Source organism: Lygodium microphyllum, chromosome 2, assembly GCF_053477565.2.
Source record: "Lygodium microphyllum isolate KBCC chromosome 2, Lygodium_microphyllum_v1.1.10, whole genome shotgun sequence".
NCBI classification, from domain to species: domain Eukaryota; kingdom Viridiplantae; phylum Streptophyta; class Polypodiopsida; order Schizaeales; family Lygodiaceae; genus Lygodium; species Lygodium microphyllum.
The window spans coordinates 41,386,490-41,407,879 of NC_141136.1; the positions used below are offsets into that span (position 1 = coordinate 41,386,490).

The following is a 21,390-nucleotide window of genomic DNA, read 5'->3' on the forward strand; positions in this document are numbered from 1 at the left end:
TCATCATACTATGGACTAGTTTCTTCTATTATCAAGATTTCAATTTAATTTTCTTTTGTTCTATTATTTAATGTCAGACACTTCTATTAGTTTACAAAGAATTCTAAATTATGGTCTCATAGGCCATTTTGGCATGTAATAATAAGAGAAGTATATGGAAAAACCACAAAAGATACATGGCTTTCAAACCAAACAATTATTGTTTTGACATGTTAATATATTATTGCTTTCCTACCTCTTGCAACTTATACATCAGCTAATCCATTCTTCATCGACTCAAGTTGTGTAAGAAGATCATTTGCTATCCATTCCTTAGTACCAATAAGAGACTTGATTGCTTTAGACCTTAGTCTTCTCCTTGTCACTATAGAGTAGAATAGCATGTTTCCCTCTTGCCTATCCATATGGGGGGTAGCAATATTAATAAAGAGAGAAGCTGAATGATATTGCTTCTCATATCCTATCCGGAGGTCTATTTGGCATGTTCATAGAGATGGTCTCTTGATAGCTATCATGTTGTGATAACATAAGATTTCTCATGCCCAATGTGTGTTTTGAACCATGTGTGATGACATTCCCCATCTCAACTAGTCAAGGAAGGGTGGGATTTTGTTCTTAAGTGCGAACTTTCACGTCACACCGACAAACAACTAGCCATTCCATCAAGAAAAACTAGTTCCTAGTTATTGGGCGAAATGCCACCAATTGTCTATTTGCAACAAAATGTACCCATCATTTTCACTTCCTACAGTCAATATCTATAAATGGCATGAAATACTTTTATTACATAGCTAATATATTGTAGCTTGACTAGCAAGTGGGGTTTATTCCGGAGTGTGGACTTTCGCATTACATCAACAAATAACTAGCCATTCAATCAACAAAAACTAGTTCCTAGTTATTGGGTGAAACGCCATCAATTGTCTATTACAACATCACTTTCACTTCCTACAATCAGTACATACAAATGACATGAAATACTTTTATTACATGGTTCAGCTATTCTAGGCATCCTTAGTTATATTGGTTGACTGCAAAGACGGTAATTCTGGCAATTGGGTTATATGGTTCCTACATGTCTTGTCCCTTCAAGAGGCCATCTGGATGGGGATTAAAACTGTCTCACTCCACTTGCAATTCCTTCACGACTAGACTTCAGCATGCACCTGCTTTCTATTGATATACCCATGCAACATCTTAGCCTCTTTTCTTAGCTATTTATATGGTGTCCATTTACTGTGGCTTTGGTTCGCCAGCCAAAAAGCAAGCTAACTAGCACCCAAATTCAAAACAGAGCACTAATGATGGTAATCACAAACTATTCTTTCTTATCAGCTTAGGGTAGGATGCCTCCTGATCTTGGTTTTTTACGTACACATGTTCAATGCAGTATCGGAAACTACTGCATTCAAGCACATCATGGAAGTGTGTTTCTGAGAGAGTGAACTTCCAAGGGAAAGAGGTTGCCTTGTTCCCTTTGCATTTGATCACCAATACAACAAGTTGACAATCTAAGAGTCTAAATTGTAATGATGTCCAGAGAAAAGAATCTCTTGTAATGATGTCCAGAGAAAAGTAGTCCATCAACATGTCCAGCAGCTGCATTCACTCAACTGTACTTTATTATGTTTCACAACTTGACCAAGACTGTTAGGCTCAAATAAAATCTACCTTTCGCATCTTGCTCAAGGCTGTCAGGCTTAAGTCAAAATTCAGGCTGATGAGTTGAACTTCTTAACATTTCACCATTAATCTTTAATGTAAGTAGTGCTTCAATCAACCCAAGACATAAGCCATTTTTGCTGCCAAGGTGGGACCAACCACTTGCGAGTACTTACGCAGGTCACAAGCCAATGAATCTATGTATGTTTGTGGCCCAGTCATCATCGCTTGCAAATGCTTCAAAAAACAAAACATTTAAGAGATATTCAATGCGCAATTTAAACTCTTTTAAACAAGAACCCTACACTGTGAGTCAAATTTAAAGAACTCACCCAATTCAAACTTGAAGTGATTACCTTAAATTGCAGGTATCGGTTGCCCAGTTTCAGCAGTACGTTGCTTACATCTTCAGACTCTTTACTGCTACTAGCAACTTCAGTTGTCGTTACAGCATCCATATATGGCTGAATATTATTATCAACAATTTCCATGTCTCTTGCCTCACCATCTAGTCCATCATACATAATAACTGCTGATTTTTCTGGTTTGGGTGTGATTTTAGAGGATTTTGGCACAGAAGCATTAGCCCAACAATCTGAGAGGCAAACATACGGTTGTTCTTCTAGATAAGGGCATGCAATGTCAAATAGTACCCACCTGAAGCATCACAAACTCAGCTGCCTTTGGACTGTTTCATTATGCAGATAAATCAGTAACATGACTATCAATTTAATCAGACATTACAAAGAGCAGGACCCATTGTGTGAAACAGATAGGTGAGCCAGAGCTAGCTAAGCCGTACATAACTCAAAAATCTGACAGAATATAAAAATAAAAGGCTCCCTCTCCTTCTTCCTACTCCCCCCAACCCCTTCTTTCTCTCTCATATACGATGCATTTTGCTACCAAGTGATGATGAAGACGAATTGTGTGTATGCCATGTACACGAGCTGGATTACTAGTCTGTGAATTGAGAATACCTACAGACCTCTGCCGTTTCATTTTTTATGTTAACACACGTCTACTCCCCATCTATGTTTCACACCATATTGTGGCATCATCTGCTGTGTTTCTTACCCAGATTTGTTGTTATCTAACGCAGTCTACTGCCAGTTTTAGAAATTTTATATGTTGTTTCTTGATGCAGATCAGCCATCCCCATCCTTGGCCACTGTGATAGTAGGTTACTTGTGATTTGTGCAAGCTTTGAATAATGATAAAGAAATATTGCAAGGGATGCCAACCTTTGGGCCCTATTGTGTCTCATCTACCATGCAAGAGCAAACTAGGTGTCCCATTTAGTGAATCTTTTGGTTCATTTGCTGATTTATTTCATGGGCAAGTTGGTTTACATTCATTGCCCTTTGGACTATTTCCAAAGGCAGGTTTCATGGTTCAATCATCAGGACATCACCTCCTTCAAGGAGCCAGATTATTTCCAAAGGCTGGTTTCATGGCTCGGTCACTCGGACATCACCACCTTCTTCAAGGAGGTGAGCTTGTGGTTGTCTAGAGTGCAAGTACAAGTTTTTGTAGTCTAGCTTTCAGCAAAGGATTCTTGGGCATTGCTATCTTCTCTAAGGAGGTGTGCTTGTGGTTGTCTAGAGGACCAAGGTGAGAAAATTTCTCAAGTGCTGTAATTTGTGAACAGTACAAAACTTTTAGCAGTTTCAGCAAGATGTTATGAAGGGAATATGATGTTCTTAGTAATGCACATATCCTGAGTGGTGCTCATCCTTGATGCTAGCATCTCTAGTCTAAGTGCATTTCATTTTCTAATCTAGTTCATTAAATGTGGCCAACTAGTATGTACAACCACATTAAATGCTTGCTGACTGCAGAATTTGATGTATTTACTTCTTTCTATTTATAGGCTGCTAGCTACTCTCCTTGAATTGTCAGATGGGAGCACACTGCTTCTATTGGAGAGAGGAAGATAGGCGCACTTTGTTGGCTATCCTTGGCACATACATTTCTACTACTCTTGAGCCTCAGTATATGGATTCCATTTCCCTAGTCTTGTTAGCAGATTAGTCATCTCATCTTGACTCTGTGGGCTAGGCACAATTTTATATTGTGTTTCTTTTTTGGCTGATTGAGTTTTAATTGGTTATTTGCTGATCTGGCCGACCAACATATATTATAATTTTTATTATTTTATTCAGCTGATAGACTTTCCCCCAAACTTAGGGCTATTTATAGCCAAGCTTCCTCAATTAATTATTCACTTGCAAACTTCTAGAGTAGGTTCTATTGGATAAAGGGAGCCCATGCCAGTGCCCACACAGCAAGTGGCCCACTCTTGTACACGATTGTCTCCTATTTGGTATATGGATTCCATTTCCCAAGCATATATATGAGTTCTCTCTTTGTAGTGTTCTTGTGTTCTCTCTTTTATAGTGTTGTGCAGTCTACTACAAAAGTCTTCTACGCTTCCATTGCTGCACCCACTTCAGACAAGTCTATCCTCTCTGAGTTCTTTTGTGTTCTTGTTGTTCCTTTCTATTCATTGTGTTTACAACAGATCTATCAGAACTGTCTCTTTTCTTCTGTTGCTCCACACCTTTCTGATATGGTATCAAAGCCCCACTTTTTTGGTCCTCCTGGCTGCTGTATTTGACTGCTGTTTTCAGGTCTGATCGTTTAGACTGCTCCAAAAACTTGTGTTTACTGTTCTTTAGATCCAAGCAAGCCCAGCGACAGTTCCTACACCTGGGTGGCAATTTCCAACCACCATGTGGCCTGTTCCAGCCTGTATTTTTGCTGCAAGACCCTGCAAGCAACAGTTCCTCCAGCTCAGTGGCAGTTTTCAGCCACCATGAGGCCTGTTCCACTGCATTTTTAACCCTGCATTTTGATTCTCAGCCTGCATTCTCTACTGTACAGGTTATGTTTTACCTAGATGCTGGCATTTTTGCATTTGCAGTTGGCATTTTGCAGGTTTTGTGGCTGATTCCAACTTTTTTTCAACAAATATGATATCCATTAGTCTACATTTCCGTCCAGTTTGCACATTCAGCCTGATCTGAACACATTCAAAGAAAGGTCACACATGCAAGTTGTCATAGTTTCGTCACTATGCACTCTTCACATCTCTTCCTATCTCCGTATGCTTTAAGTGTTAAACTCTTGGTGTTGGGTTGTTCATATGAAGTGCCTACCTCTCTTATATCCCTCGAAACGTCCCCCTAGGATACAAAGTGCACATGAGACATAACATGAGCCATATTCATGGATATGAGGGACTCAACATCATTAGCTTTGAAGCTAGTAGCATTTCAGGTTGCGACCACATCCCAAGGACTGGTGTCCCGTCGAGGAACTAGATATCAAACTCAGCTCCCAACCATGGAGCCAAACAAGCTCACTCTCTAGCCTAGAAGCTAGCAGTGTTTCTGTTCACAACCACATCCCAAGGATTGGCGTCCCATACCAGCAATCCACACCATCCCAATATATAGATGTATCAGCCAATGGACCAAGAGTCCAAGAGTGGTGATCACATAATGAATGTGCACAATAGGGCCTTGGGTCCTATAAATAGGACTCAACTGCTCTAGCCCGAAAGTACCCTTAGTTCATTCGCACTAAATCACTTCATGACCACTGTGACCAATGCTACTAGCACCTATCCGGATGTCCAAGGATGTAACACTTCCCCCCTTATGAATGATTGATGTCCTCAACAATATCCTTAGGGACAAAGTGGGAAAAACGACTCTTTAACAAATATACAAACTCCCAACCAATCTCCACCTCCACGCAATTTTTCCACTTGAGCATATATTCAAGATAAACGGTTCAATAGGATTGTTTAGTCCTAAGGTCAAGAATCAACTTGGGTTGGAGTGGAATATATCAAGCAATGTCCTCGAGCTGCATGACTTTCTCAATTGGAACAATAAGTTCACCTTGTTCCAATCGTTCTTTCAAACCATTAAAATGGAACACGGTAAACTCCGATTTTTGAAGATAAATCCAACTCGTAGAATATGCTATTTATCTTTGGTAATCTGGAAAGGACTACAACATCTACCAAGTTGTCATGTACATAGTTGTCAGGTACGAAAGGTGCAATATAGTACGGTACGATAACATATGGTACTCAACGATACCTTATGATTTTATAAGATACTGTACAATATTAGTACGGAAAAAAATTAACTTGATTTTTCAAAAGACCATAAATCATTAAGTGATAGAACACATGCTTAAAGTGAAAATAGCCATTTCATTACAAAATAAGATGAATATATCAAGATGGCCCTCGCGGTCACTACATTGCATGCAACATGTGATACATTATACAACTAGAGTCTAAAGACTAGTACATATATGGATAATGGATCTTAGTGGCATGTGGATACAATGATAGTAGATACCAAAAAGAAAGAGACCTATGAATCTAAAGACTATGACGAGGCATCACTATCAATATCATCAAAACCATCTGAGTGCTCATCAAGAGAGTCTGAATATGACTCCTTAGCATCGGATGAGACACTCTCGTACTCATCCTTGCTCAGGTTACCATTATCATCAAATGATGGCTCCGTAGGCACTAGTTCTACAGAAAAAGGGGGGAAGTCATCATGAGGTACAGGATGGTAGCTACTAGAGCCTCGACTTACATATGTCTACAAGCCACTTGAACCACCCCCCCTCGATGTCGGAGGGCGCCGAATAACCATGCCCCTAACACCTACTCAAAATCCTCTCCCATGAGCATACTGCCTATGAGTGTCACAAGTATCTACTACTATAAGCTCTCTAGAACTCCACAAAGATTATTTCCTTCTTCTCATCCATCTCCTTTATATACACTCAAAAGGGGCTTCTGTGTGCCAGTGCCTCCATCTCCATCGACACCTACGGAAACATTCATGTTCCAATGCCTCTGCATCAATCGGCACTCATTGGACACTCCGAGCCTATTTATGCGTACCCACCTTTTCCCCCTCCTTCCTATCAGACATACCCACCGCCACCATCTTACCCTCCACCTCTATCTTATCCCACTTTCCTCACACCTCATGGTTCCGGCCCATCTTCTACCAAGCATGCTTTCAATGATAAGACTCGTTTTAACAAGTCAAACTTTACCACTTGGTCGAACTTGATGAGACATGTCCTTGACTCCCAGAACCTATGGGATCTTGTGCAAGGGTTGGAACCCCAACCCGATCCCGCACTTGTTCCATACGAGATTGTCATCTCATGGAAGGCTAGGAATGCCTCTGCTATTGTTGAGCTAATATACGGCTTATTGCCTGAGTATCGTTCCCAGCTTTAGCATTTTGACTTAGCGTCAGAACGATGGGCATGCTTGACTGACCGCTATGCGGCTTGGGATAGGACCTGTCGTATAAATCTTAACTATGAGCTCCAACTCTTTAAAATCACTAACCGGGATGACTTGAAAGCCAAGTTGGCTGAGTATCAGTGACTTCTTGCGGAATTCTCCACTACGGGGACTCCCAAGTCCTCTAACGATCAAGTCACATTGTTTCTGAACAAACTCCCTAGGAAATACTTCAATTTTGTGGAAGGTATAGTTTCAAAGCCTACCATGCCTACTTTCTATGAAATTGAGTGTAAGTTGTTGCATTACACACGGTTGTTCAATCAATTTCATATGAATTCTTCCTTAGAGGGGGCTCTTGTTGCTCATTCTCAGAAAGGGCAACAAGGAAAGGGCAAACAAAATCAAACCTCCACTCAAAATCAAAAACAAAATCCATCCGAGAAATCCCAAGGAAAATCCTAGTCACAACTCAAACAACAGTGGCAGAATGTACCTTAAAAAAATAGGTACTGTCAACATTGTCAAAAGGCTGTGACGACGAGTGTCAATAGAGGCACAACACCCAAACCTAAGCCTCAAACCCCTGCCCCTCAGTCGAGCAACCCCCAACAGGGGAGGCAAGGAGATGGCAAGGAGCAGTTTAAAGATCAGACTCATATTGCCACCGCTCAGCCATCTCAGTCGACCACATTCTCAACTCCAGAGGGCTTGTCTAACTGGTCTGCAACTGCTCACATCGTCTCCATAGAGACATCAGATGCGAGTCTCATCCACATCTGTGAGTTGTCTCCCGACGAGATTACTGGAGAGGCCCACTCGTCACATCCAAGCACTTCAGCTCCTATTTGGATTGTGGACAGTGGAGCTACACATCGTATGACTCCTATAGCGGACATTTTTCGTTCCCAACCCCAGCAGCCAGGCAAGTCTGCGTAGGAAACAACTCCTCTATCAAGATTCAGGCTCAAGTTAGTATCAGTTTTGCTGCTGACAAGGGTTTGGATCTGGCTTTGCTGGACAATATATACCATGTCCCCTAGCTTGGGGTGAACTTGTTATCTATTCAACAGCTTCGCCAGTTGGGGTGAGCAGTTTTATTTACAGCGACTAAGGTCGAGATCCTTGACTCTCAAACTAATTTAGTTATTGCTCGCGGTGAGGCACAACCTAATGGCCTTTACCACATGACACACTTTCTAACCGAGTTGACAGTCGAGGGCTCCGTGTTCCACAGCTTCCACGCTTTGGCACTTTTGTTTAGGGCATATTGGCTATGACTCTTTATGAGTTATCTCGCCATCAACTAGCTGAGAGCCTTTCCTGCCTAAAACTCGCTCAAGATGTTTGTAAGCTTGTCAACTCGAAAAGTAGCACCATACCCCATTCCCTCAGCAGTCCACACATCGTGCCGAGGAGTTTCTTAGGTTGATTCATGTTAATCTTTGTGGATCGACATCCACTATCACCTTGAATGGCACGTTGTACTTCTTTTTTATCGTGGATGATCATTCTAGATACATGTGGGTGTACTTCCTCGAACATAAGTCAGATGCTTTCACATATTTTTCTGCTTGAGTGTTGTTGGTTCATAACCAGACTGGACATCGTGTTGGTTGCATGAGGAGTGATAGCCGTGGTGAGTTTATCTCCCACGAGTTTTCTGAGTTTCTACTGAAGCATGGCATCTCTCACCAGCTCACCTCTACTAGCTCCCCCTCTCACAATGGAGTCGTAGAGTGTAGAAATGGGACAGTCATGGAAATGGCACGCTCTATGCTGTTCGCTGCAGAGCTTCTTAAGTGCCGTTGGGTTGAGGCTATTAATACTTCGGTATACATCCTCAACCGGTGCCCAACTACAGCTCTTCTTCAAAAGACCCCGTCTGAGGCATTTTTTGGCTCTCCGTCTATCATTTCCCAATTCAGAGTCTTCAGGTGTCGTGCCTACATACATGCGCCTGATGATAAGATAGGACAGCCCTTCGATGCACATATCTATCGTTCTATTGTAGGAAAACTTATTTGGTTAATTCAAACTAGGCCAGATTTAGCTTACTCAATCAGCATACTCAGTCAGTATTTCACAATACCTAGGATGTTACATTGGATTGCATGTCTTCATGTGTTGCGTTATTTACAGTGTACTTATTCTTATGGCCTAACATATGGTTCGGGTTTATGTTTGCAGGGGTACACTAATTCTAATTGGACAGGAGATCCCGACACCCGGAGTTCTCATGGCGGCTACCTCTTTACCTTGCACGGCTCCCACTTCTTGGTTAAGCCGTAAGCAGGAGATGATGGCAGCTTCCACGGCAAAGGCTAAGTATCAAGCTCTATTACCAAGCTCTATTCGATGGTACCACCAAGGCCATCTACCTGAGGAGTTTACTGGGAGCACTTCATTTCCCATGCGACTCTCCCATCGTTATCTACTGCGGCAACCAAAGTGCCATTGCTCTTACGGACAATCAGATCATTACACCATGGATACGGCATGTGGGAGTCCATTTCCATTTTTCTAGAGAGCAGGTTGAGCTAGGCACTATCCGCCTAGAGTTTGTGCCTACATTCGATAATTTTGCAGATATTTGGACTAAAGCAGTCAACCGGCAAGTTCTTCAATATCTGTTGTATTGTTCATTTTGTTCATTTTGCAGATATTGTTCATTTTGCAGATAACGCTTACAATTTTTAGACATTCATTCATTTATTCTTTTGTATTGTGTTTTGGACATTTGTAACTTCATCCGCACTGTCAGGATGATATGATTGTAAAAGGGTGCTTGGGCAAGTGAACAATTCCCCTGCGAGGACACTGTCCAAGTGGCACCGTTGCATTGCATCCTGCATGAGCATGACATCTTGCATTGCCCTTTGCATTACCCCATGCATTGGCATTATGTTCATGTAAACATGCATCTGTGCACATTTATTTCTTTTTGGTCTTTTGGAGTGGTCGACTCTGGATCCACCATATTCGTGACATTATCCACAACAGTCTCCAAGGCAATTTTTCCTTAGCTTGCTTGCTTGCTTTGCTTGTTTTACTTGCTTCACCTATTTGTTATGTCCACACCGTAGCCTTATTCTTCTTCCCTAACACCCACTAATGGTAGGGATAGTATGCTTGTTTTGCGAAGCTCTTGGATCTAACCATCCTTTATCATTCTCCTTTTTGGGACACGGATACTCCCCCACTTAATGCTAAATCAATCATTTTAAAAAAAGCCCTTAAAAACAAAAACAAAAAAGCAATCCGTAGTTGATTCCATCCGCCTTTGTAGAGCTTAGTAGGCCATTGGGTAGCTGACGTGCACCCTTTGTCCGATGCCCTGTCCTCTCTAGGGTGATCACTTAGGCTCCCTTGGTAAGATAACCATTGCCTTTGTAGTCTTAGTAGGCCATTGCGCAGCCAATGCGCACCCTTTGTCCAATGCTTTGGCTGCTTTGGGGTGGGACGCACCCATGGGGTCAAAGATCTTTCTCATGGCACCGTTGTTGGGCTTGAGAGGGAGTGTTGAGCTAAAAATGCATTCGCTTTACTTAAACAGCCCGAAAACTTGCTTAATTAATGAAGAAACCTTGTTTATTCAAAAGAAACGTAATCCTAGAGAGTTTTTATGTCCCATAAGCACAAACCCACTTGGGAGGGTCCAAACTTTCTATAAATACGTATACTGCCCTCCATTCAGTCCTCAATCTCGTTTTTGTAGATTTCAGGTGTTTCAGCTTACTATCCACACCCCAATTGCGGAGGACATCTCAATCGAAGCTATCCATTTCTGTCTACATCAATTGGCGCTTGATTTCCAGCCCTCTTCTCACAATTCAGAGCTAGTCCCAACCAGGCGACTACTGTCCTGCACAGATCTGCTATCGTACTACTTGCCACGTCATCTGCAACCTGCGTTTGGCAGTGTTCTCTCTCCTCCAGTTGTCGCCTAGCTCCTATAGGCTGTCCTACTTGCGTTTTTAGTTTCTCTCCCTATAGGCTGTCCTGCTTACGTTTTTAGTCTTTCTTTCTCCTCACTGCTATCTACATCAAATCCAATTTCTTACTGTTGGTTTACTAGTGTTCAACATCCGGAGGCTTCCTCGCTGCAATTCGGAATCCATTCAGAGTACAACACACTCTCCAGCTCATTACCCCTGCCTTGATCCTTGAGATAGAGGAGTTCGAGGTTCAATATTCATTTATTAGTGTGTTTGCTACATGAGCATTGTATATTCAGCAGTTATATCACTTCAATTATTTTCTGTGTTCATTGTCTCTAGGTTACCCTAACCCTAACTGTGTTCTTTTATCAGTCTGTGCTTTGTCATACGATTGTTATTTGTGTTTCTATGTCAAAGTATTTCTTTACAGTACCATACATCCTAGTATGCGGCCCCAATCCCACCATAGCATGGAAACTAGTGCTATCACCAAAGTACCATGACTGCTCCATCATTGTGCATACCCTGCTGTCTAGAAAACATTGGATTGGTACTTCCAAGTTGGCATTGCATATATATCAATATTTTCACTAGCATCATTTGCTTATACTCACTACCCACATTTAGAACATCATACTGTTGTATTGGCTCTTTCTTCAGTGCATCTCACTGTCCTAAAGCTCATGAAGACGATCTCTTCTTACCTTTGCTGCCCTCCTTTAAGGGTTCAAAAAGTGCGGGAACCGAGAATCATTTTGCCAATTGCATAAACATTTAAGCTATTGTCCTCAACTCATCTTTAAAGTGGTCATCAAATTCCTCTTCCTCTTGCTGATCATCAACTTCTGAAGGCCTAGAAGGACCCACGTTTTGGTCTAAACCAACATTATCAACTTGTTGTCCATGCTCATACCTTCTCCAAAATCAAGCAGTGCATTTTCCCAAAGACTTTGTGAATTTTCAAACTAAGAGGCATCATCCCTGCTTGATCCCATCTCATGATTTGAAGACATTCTTGCTGTAATGCTCAACTCAATACAATTTCAGCACTACAGCAAAGCTTCTGACCTTCAATTAGCCGCCTTAGGCCCACCAATTCCAAGGAATTGATGGCATCTTGGCAATGGAACCTTGAAACATACCTTCCTTCTCAAATAGGATAGTAAATAATCTAATTAAGTACTTAATTACAACAATTAACAAATTCACAAAACTGAAATGCACACTTTACCATATAATGTTGGACATTAGATAACCTATTGGCCCCAAAGTTGGCACCACTTGCGGTATTTCTTTAACTTTTATTGCAAATGGATGGAGTACAACTAAGATTATTTGACCTCCTCCACTAACCCAAGTGCCTCTTGCTGCTAAAGTTGACCAGCAAACCTCCAAACCAATTTTCCCCTTGGTTTGCTTGGGGATTGACCTTCACCATACTCCTCGAAAGACAAATCCAACCTCCAATCTAATATTGGTTGGCTGGCCTCTTGAATCTCAGGGTTCTTGGTCTGTTACCATGAAATAATTGCCATGATGCATCACATGTGCTAAAAAATCTTTCACATTCGATTAATAACTTAATCAAATGTTATGGCCAAGATTAAAGTATCTTAAAATTTCATGCCCCTATGGCAAACCTCCCCCTTGAAATTTCTGCAATCGTCCTCAATTGCACTGCATTGTGCCAAAAAAACACATACTGCACTAGAATTTCCATAAGGCATCACAGCCACAACATTGGTCACTATTGTCCACATAGTTATCAGGTACGAAAGGTACAATATTATATAGTACAATAAAATACGATACTAATTGGTACCTTAAGATTTTATAAGATATGGGACGATTTTAGTACGGAAAAAAATTTAACTTGATTATTTTGGACTAAAGATAATAGAATAGATGTTTCAAGTCTAAATAGCAATGCTATTAGAGTATATAAGCTGAATACTTGAGAATAACCTACCAAAACCCAATGCTACATGTGCTATTGCTTACCTACAGCTTACAACTACATAGATGGGAGTGGATACATCATATGTGAATGATCATACAAATAAGGAAAGCCTGGGCTTGAGAGAGAGAAGGTTGAGAGCAATGGTTTGAATCTCAAATAACCTAATCTCATGGGAGAAACATATTAGTGTAAGGAGCATTTGGCTCATCCCAAAGTGCAATTCGAACAGAAAAAGATGTATCCATTAAGTTGGTATCTTATGGTACTAAAACGTAAGGTATCATACAGAAGTATGGTATAGTATAAAACCTTTTGTACATGGTACTAAGCTAGAGCGAGAGAGAGAAGGTTGTGTGTGTGTGTGTGTGTGTGTGTGTGTGTGTGTGTGTGTGTTTGTGTGTGAGACTTCAGAGAAAAAGAGAATGTGAGAAGCTTGAGAGAGAGGCTTGGGGGGATAGAAATAAGAAAGAAAGAAGAAAAAAAAAGGGGAAAAGAAAAAAAGAAAGCTCTAGGCTTGACACAATATTAAGCATTGAATTTTTCCCAATAGTTTGGGAATATTCAAACTGAGAGGCATCATCCCTACTTGATCCCATCTCATGATCTGAAGACATTCTTGTAATGCTCACCTAAATACAATTTCAGCACTAAAGCAAAGCTTCTAACCTTCAATCAGCAGCCTCAGACCCGCTAATTAGAGGAAATTGATGGTATCTCAATAATGGAACCTTGAAATTGGCCTTCCTTCTCGAATAGGATAGTAAATAACCTAATTAATCAATTAATTACAACCATTAACGAGTTCACAAAACGGAAATGCACACTTTACCATATAATGTTGGACATTAGATAACCTATTGGCCCCAAAACTAGCACCACTTGCGATATTTCTTTAACTTTTGTTGCAAATGGATGGAGTACAACTAAGATCCTTTGACCTCCTCCACTAATCCAAGTGCCTCTTGCTGCCAAAGTTTACCAACAAGCCTCCAAACCGATTTGCCCCTTGGTTTGCTTGGAGATTGACCTTCACCATACTCCTTGAAAGACAAATCCAACCCCCAGTCTGATATTGGTTGGCTCGCCTCTTGAATCTCCATGAAATTCCTTAATTTCAACTCCTGCAATTCAGGTCCTAGACCCTCAATTCTAAGCACGCATCCAGAGTGGTTGTCACACCCTAATTTCTACTATAAATTAGAGTTTATAGCAGAGATTTTGCAATATCTCCATCTTTGATGGCTGAAATGGCAGGATTTTGCTGAGATAACTTGAGAGATGGCTAGCGAATGAGAGAGTGTGTTATAGAGAGAGAAATTTTAGAGTTTCATCATGAGAAATGCTGAAAAAACTATTGTTGCCGCTATCGCCTACAACTTAGAACCACCAAAAAGACTATTGCCCCCTCCTGTATGTTGTCACTTGTACCAGAAGGACCTTGGGCTACAGTCTCCTACTCCTAGAGGACTCCAAATTGTTGTCACTTGCTGTAGAAATGATTCCTAGTGGTTGCAAATCACATAAGCAACCCTCCTTGCTCTCTAACATCCTACTTCCCTCTCACAATGGCTAGAATAGACCTTTACCAGCCCCTAAAAACGCTTTTCCCACTTGCATGGGCAAGTTTTGCCAAGTGGCAGCCTTCTAATTCCATTCTTCAGCAATATCCAACTTATTTTATTAATTTTCAGAATATTAATTTTGAAATTTACTTTAATAATTATTCAACTGCTCAAAAAATTAATTTTACTAGCCAATAATTAAATTGACTAAGTCAATGCGTGTTCCAAGTATCTATGAGGAGTTATTAGCCCTTAGACCTGCATTAATTAATGCCTAGTCTCTAATGTCACCACGAACATTAGTGGCCAATAAATTTGTCTAAGCCAAAATTTGACACCAGGTATCACCTAGCATCTATCAGGCATAACTTATTACAATTTTCTCCTTTGGCACCAAACAAGTGATATCTCAGGGTCCTTGTTCTCTCACTATGAAATAACTGCCATGTGCATCACATGTACTAAACACCCTTGCACATTTGATTGATAACTTAATCAAATATTATCAGCAAGATTAAAGCATCTTAAAATTTCACATCCCCATGACATCATACAACTAATTAGATCAGTTTGAATTTGAGACTTATGTATAGTACACATTGTTTGTCGTGGGCAACAGTGTGGAACTAAATATACATCTCTAGTGACATTCTTGTAAGTCAATTGGACAATTGGATTTAATATAGCATGTATTCATGTGTTCCACTTGTTAAGAGTATAAATAGACAAAATTTGTTACACGTTTGGTTAAGGTTGGTAAGAGCAAGTAAGGATACCATGCTCAAAACGAGTTTGGGTAGAGTCAAAAGCAAGGAGCATGGGGATCACTAGCATTGAGAGAATGTTGATTTGTGACAACAAGTCACTTGTGATTCATGTACGCTTTGAGTAATGATAAAGAAATACCATAAGGGGCAACAACCTTTAGGGCCGTCCACCATGTAAAAGCATTCCATCTCTTCTATTTAGAGAATCTTTTGATTTATTTGCTGATTTGTTTGATGTTTGCAAGTCTATGTTCAAAGCCCTTTAGATTATTTCCAAAGGCTAGTTTCTCCTAGCTTTATTTAGCCTCGTGTATGAACACATATTATTGTGTGTAAAAGTGCTTGTTTAAGTGTGTGAACCTTTTACACACATTAGTGTGTGTAAAACTATGCATTTAGGTGTGAACACCTTTTACACAACTTAGTATTAAATCATGGTCAAAGGTATAGGTGGATACCTCAGCCTATATATTCAAGTCCTATTACTTGTACTTTCATCTCACTTTCAATCCATCTTCCAATTTGTGTAAACTTGCAAGAGCTCTCTCTCTCTCTCTCTCTCTCTCTCTCTCTCTCTCTCTCTCTCATGGAGTTCCATCCACCATAGTCTACTGGTCATACGCAAGCTCCATACCCAATAGCGGTATCACTTCAACAACCCAATATTCTATGTATTTGCCAGTGGTTGTTTGCTGCACAATGTTAAATGGAGGAGGAGGAGGAGGAGAAGGAGAAACAAGCAACAAAGATACTATCCAGAATTGCATAGTTCCATAAGAAGAAGAAGAAGAGCAAGAGGACAAAGTATCGCGTCTCCTATCAATGTACATGCCCTCCAACCTATCCTCCACGAGAAACCTACCGCCTATTTGATGTGTGGGCACCACCCTAGAAGGAAAAGTCTCGCGCACGTTCATCTCACCAATTGTCCCTAATTGTTGACCCATGCACATCCAACCACACACCATGTTACGATTGTCCTACCCACGTGAATTTGATTGGCACCATGCCTGCCCTACCACATCCCGATGATCATCAACCCATAAAATCTCAACAACTAGAGATAAGGTTTTGATTAAAACCTTATCTTAATTGAAGTTTTAAAATTCTTAACAAACAATTCACACAAAATTGAAAATCTTTTATTTTTATCATAATTTATTGTCATCTGCCCAATAAAAATCGCACCTTTTCACGTTGGCATCCTCCAACGATACACCTGAGCGCTTGTCTTCAATATCGGGCCAAAAATGGCCAGCCAAGCATCCAATGTTTGGTGACGTTGTCGCAAGCAATCAAACATTGATTGCAATGTCCTCATTGTTAACATTAAAGGGGGATTTTTATCCCAATAAAACTTTTAAAGATTAAATTGATTAAGTAATTAATTATTAATACAATTGAAATTTTTAAAAAATATAAAAATGTGATTGGAATTAGACACTAGTCATGCTCGTGAATGCACTAAGACCTTTCCATCACTTATTAAATAATGTGGAGTCCTCTACCTAGATTTTGATCCAAAATAGGTTGTATTTCTTTTATTTTATTTTCTTTCAATTCACAAAGGAACTATATTTGAGGGGGAATCGTAACCGCTTCCCGCATGACCTCTGAGTTGAGCTTTAAAGCTATACCAACGTATTTGACATCTGGTCGTGTGCATAGTACCTGTGAGCCACATTGGCTTTTGATTAGCCTCTGAGCCACGCACATGCACCTTTGTTAGTAAACCATGTAATGACCTCTCTCATGTTGTATCGCTCTTTCTTATGTATCTCCTTTTCCAAAATCATTATACGCAATCAAACACTACCTCTTTGAGGTAAGACGTTCCCTTTTCCTTTTTTATATGTTCACGGGTGATCGATCCATGACCCAAAAAGGGGTATATAAAAGTGCATAATTAGGTGTAAACACCTTTTACACCACTTAGCATTAAATAAGGATCAAAGATTTAGGTGGATCTCACTTTCAATTTATCTTTTAGTTTGTGTATACTTACAAGAATTCTCTCTCGCTCGCTCTCTCTCGCTCTCTCTCTCTCTCTCTCTCTCCACAGAGTTCCATCTGCCATAGCCTGTTGGTCATATGCGAGCTCCATACCCAACAGTTTCACAGCCCCTATACATACTACAATTGTTACGTGTAAAGGCCCTTAGACTACTCCCCTGTGTGTATTACTTTGCACATATAAACTCACCCTTTCGGGTCTAAGTGTACACTATCCTAAGTATAAATATATTCTTTTATTCTTTGTATGTACCACACTAGTACACATCTATCAATCGACTCTCACTCTCACACTCACTCACTGTTCACTGGACTCCCGCTGCACCTCCATTGACGTGCGTACTCTCTTTGCTTCTACTTGTACTTGACAAACTGGTATCAGAGCTCAACGGTCCAAGTTGGTAGACGTGATAGGCAGCACTCGCAGTCGACAGACATAGGCAGCAATCACAGCCAACAGGTGCAAGCAATAGTCGTAGGCTAGAGTCGCAGGCTACAGTCGCAAGCCACAGGCGCAACCTACGATAGGCAAAGGAAACTCACAGAGGCGATAGGCACAAGGGACAAGCCCAAGCAACAAGCGGGCAACAAGCATTGGTGGGGCTCCAGGCCATCACCACAAGCTTTGGCACGGCTCTAGGTCATCCTGACAAGTGCTGGCAGGACTCCAAGTCATCCTGATGGATGGCAAGCGATCGGTCAAGCAACAGGCGACGAGCCAGAACAGCCAATTCTTAGATATTTTTTGTTATTATCATTATTTAATTCCTTTGAAGAATCAAGCCTCTCATCTTACCAGGTGTTTGCACATACAAGCACAGAACACAAATCTGTGTAAAATTACTCTTGCAATTTGGGGATTTTCCCTGATTTGGTACCGAACACACATAACAGTGACCGTTGACCCATAAATTGCAAGCATTGGGTGCACAAGTCTCGGAAATTTGGGGGGCTTTTTCACATGTAAATGAAATTTTGCTTGGTTGAGCCAATTTCATTGAAATTTGTGCACTCTTGGGCCTCAAAATTTGGGGCTTTTGCAGAACTAGTAAGATTTCTGCAACAGTTGTCCTCATTTGATGCATGGGAAGATGTTTTTATGCAAGTGGGGCAGATTTACTGCAAAGATTTTGGAGCTTTCCACATCAGTGATGCACTGAGTCAATTTGAGCCTTGACAGTGAAATTTGCACCAGATTCACTACTGAGTGGAGAAATTTTAAGCTTGGGATGTTTCAAACGCTATGAAGGGCAGCTTTTCTTGGTATACGCATTGCTGGATGCTCATTATGCAATAAAACAGTGGTATATAGAGCACTTAGGTTACTGCATTTGGGTATTATGGTGATGTATTACTGAAGTAGGAGGTATCGTTAATGCAAATGTATTAGATTTGATGTGTGTACATGCCGTAATCAGTATTTGAGACTGAAATTGCAGCAAAACATCTGCTTCTTGGACATCTTGGAAGTAGAAGTGTGTGTAATTGTTGCTACATTCAGCAACCTTGCTATTGGCTGAAAGCATTCTACACTTTATTGCTGAAGATGGCTAGTAGTGCATCTACATTTGACACAAAGAATCCCTTTGAGATTTGTAAATTTTATGGCAATGGCTTTGATCTTTGGAAAGATCGTATGCAAGGTACACTCTTTCTGAAGGATTCTGATGATGCCTTGGCAAAACATAAGCCTGTTGCTTTGCCGGATGAGGATTGGGCTAAAATGAATAAAAAGGCCATTACTTACATTAAAATGGCTATCACAGATGATACCTTGGTTGACATAAAGGGGCTTGCTACTGTCTATACAGTTTGGGAGAAACTCAAGGCTACTTATGAAAATACAACTCTTGTCAATCAAGTACATCTCATGCGAAAGTTGGTCAACTTGAAGCTTGATGAGTCTAAGCCTACCTCAGAGCATTTCAATGCTTTCACTGGTATCTTAAGTCAGTTTTAAAGGATGTAGACTTGCCAACTTTTGATCCTAAATTGAGGGCTATCTTCTTGCTCACGACTTTGCCCGATTCATGGGAAGCATTGGTTGTGTCATTGAGCAACTATCCCAACTTAACATTTGATGGCGTGAGTGGTCCTATTCTCAATGAAGATATTAGACGCAAGGCAATTTAGAAAATCAATGAATCAGCCTATAATGTAAGATAAAGTACTAAAAAAAGATCAAATGCTACAAATCAAAACAAAAATCGCAAAAAAAGCAAGGAAAAATAGCAAGATGTAACTTGTTATCAATGTGGTCGTAAAGGACATAAAAAGCTCAATTCCAGGTACTTCAAAAGGGAACAAGAATGCAAGAAGCAGACAAATGCAAAAGGGAAAAAGAACGAAAAGGATGGCAGCTCTACCCCTAAAGAAACAGAAAAAGTAAATGTGGTATCTAGTGTCATTATTAATGAGATAGGAAAAGATAAAGATGCTGATTTGCTGGTTGCAGCTTCAGATCCACATGCTATGACAGTGGAGGACATGTATATCACTAAAAGGGATGTGATAGATGTTTTGTTGTCAACCCATGATGGTTTGTCACAATCTTGGATTGTTGAGAGCGCTGCTTCATTTCATGTAACTCCATCTTTGGGGTGTTTTTCTTTTTATACAGAAGGTGAACTTGGGAAAGTATACCTAGGCAACAACCATGCATGTGATATTGAAGGAATGGGCACCATACATCTGGCTCTTGAAAATGGTCAGGATTTGGTCCTTCATGATGTTAGGTATGTACCTGGCATCAAGAAGAGCTTGCTTTCACTTGGGCAGCTAGACAACAAATGTGACTTCACTACTTTTGGTGGTGGAATATGGATGGTACATAAAGGATCTATGCTAGTCACTAGAGGTGGTAAAAAGGGCACTCTATATTATCTCTACTGCAAGGCACTTCCAAGAAAGTTTGTTGCAGTCGCTGAAGTGTAGTTACACATAGACTTATGGCACAAGTGTCTTGGACACATGAACCAAAAGGATTTGCAGACACTTTCTTCAAGTGGAAAGTGTTGATGTGAACAACTCAAAGCTCGACTTTTGTGATGACTATGTTCTCGGTATGTAAAGAGTCCATACTCACATGGAGTCTCTAGGAAGGCATGTATCTTGGATTTAGTCCATTCTGATGTATGCACCATTCCAATAAAAACTCATAGTCCTTTTCATTATTTTGTGTCTTTTATTGATGACCATTCCAGAAAGCTATGGGTTTACTTGCTTAAGGAGAAAAGTGAGGCATTGGACGCTTTTAAAAGGTTTTATGCATTTCTTAGTACTCAAAAGGGTTTAAAATTAAAATGCATAAGAACAAATAACAAGGGAGAGTATGTATCTAAAGAATTCAATAAATTTTGTGATGCCAATGGGATCAAACAAGAGCTTACAGCTCCTAATAATTCGTCATCTAATGGTGTGGCTAAGCGAATGAATCGCATGCTGTGTAAGAAGATACTAAAAAATGTCACATCTAATGACTCAGACAAAAAGAAAGTGAAATTTTCGCATGATTAATATCTTGAACAGCTATCAACCACTGAAAATTCAGCTCCATTTGATGCTGGTTATGATAATCAGCGTATCATCATTGAGCCAGATGAAAATGGGCAACAAAGGGATGCTGAAAATCAGCTATGGCAACAAAATCAGCATGCTGAAAATGTATTACAGCAACCTGAACATGCAGTTAAACAGCCAAATAATGAGGTCATTGGCATTCCTTTGGATATGCATCCATTACCTAATAACACAAATAATTGGGTAAGAGGGTCTACATGTGCCAAAAGACCTACACAAAGGTTTGATCCCTCTTTGAATTGCATTTTGCTCACAGATAAAGGTGAGCCTCTTACGTATAAAGAGGCTTTATCATATAAATTCAAGAAAATGTGGGAGCTAGCTATGCACGAAGAAATGAAGTCATTGTATCAAATTTTATTCTTTTTTGCAAGTAAAATGTGGCTGATTATATTAGTCAAAAAAACTTATTACAATGGAATGCTCATGCTCGATAGACTAGCTAGATCTGGTGCAAGGTCATAAATACATCATGTGTACAAGCCTCTCAAGGCAGTCGGGGGGAATGGGGGCAAGAAGTCATTTTGGGGGGGGGGGGGGGGGGGGGGGGGGGGGGTGGGTTTGGGTTGTTGTGTTTGTTGGAGGGGTATATATGGCCATTTGG

At 40.5% G+C, this 21,390-nt stretch overlaps 1 protein-coding gene across 4 annotated transcripts in view; it reads right to left on the reverse strand.

Moving 5' to 3' along the window:
- Positions 1 to 939: 939 nt before the first annotated feature.
- Positions 940 to 21,390, reverse strand: part of LOC148039658 (arginyl-tRNA--protein transferase 1-like) — a 76,368-nt gene continuing 55,917 nt past the window's right edge. For 2 of the 4 annotated variants that reach the window (XM_087692484.1, XM_087692491.1), the window contains exons 5-6: positions 2,019 to 2,319; positions 940 to 1,899 (exon numbers count right to left, since the gene is read on the reverse strand). In XM_087692484.1, coding sequence (XP_087548610.1) covers positions 1,777 to 1,899; positions 2,019 to 2,319 — 424 coding nt within the window. In that variant the 3' untranslated portion in view covers positions 940 to 1,776. Of the gene's footprint in view, positions 1,900 to 2,018; positions 2,351 to 21,390 lie in introns of those variants that run through there. The other 2 variants (XM_087692482.1, XM_087692497.1) reach the window with 2 other exon arrangements.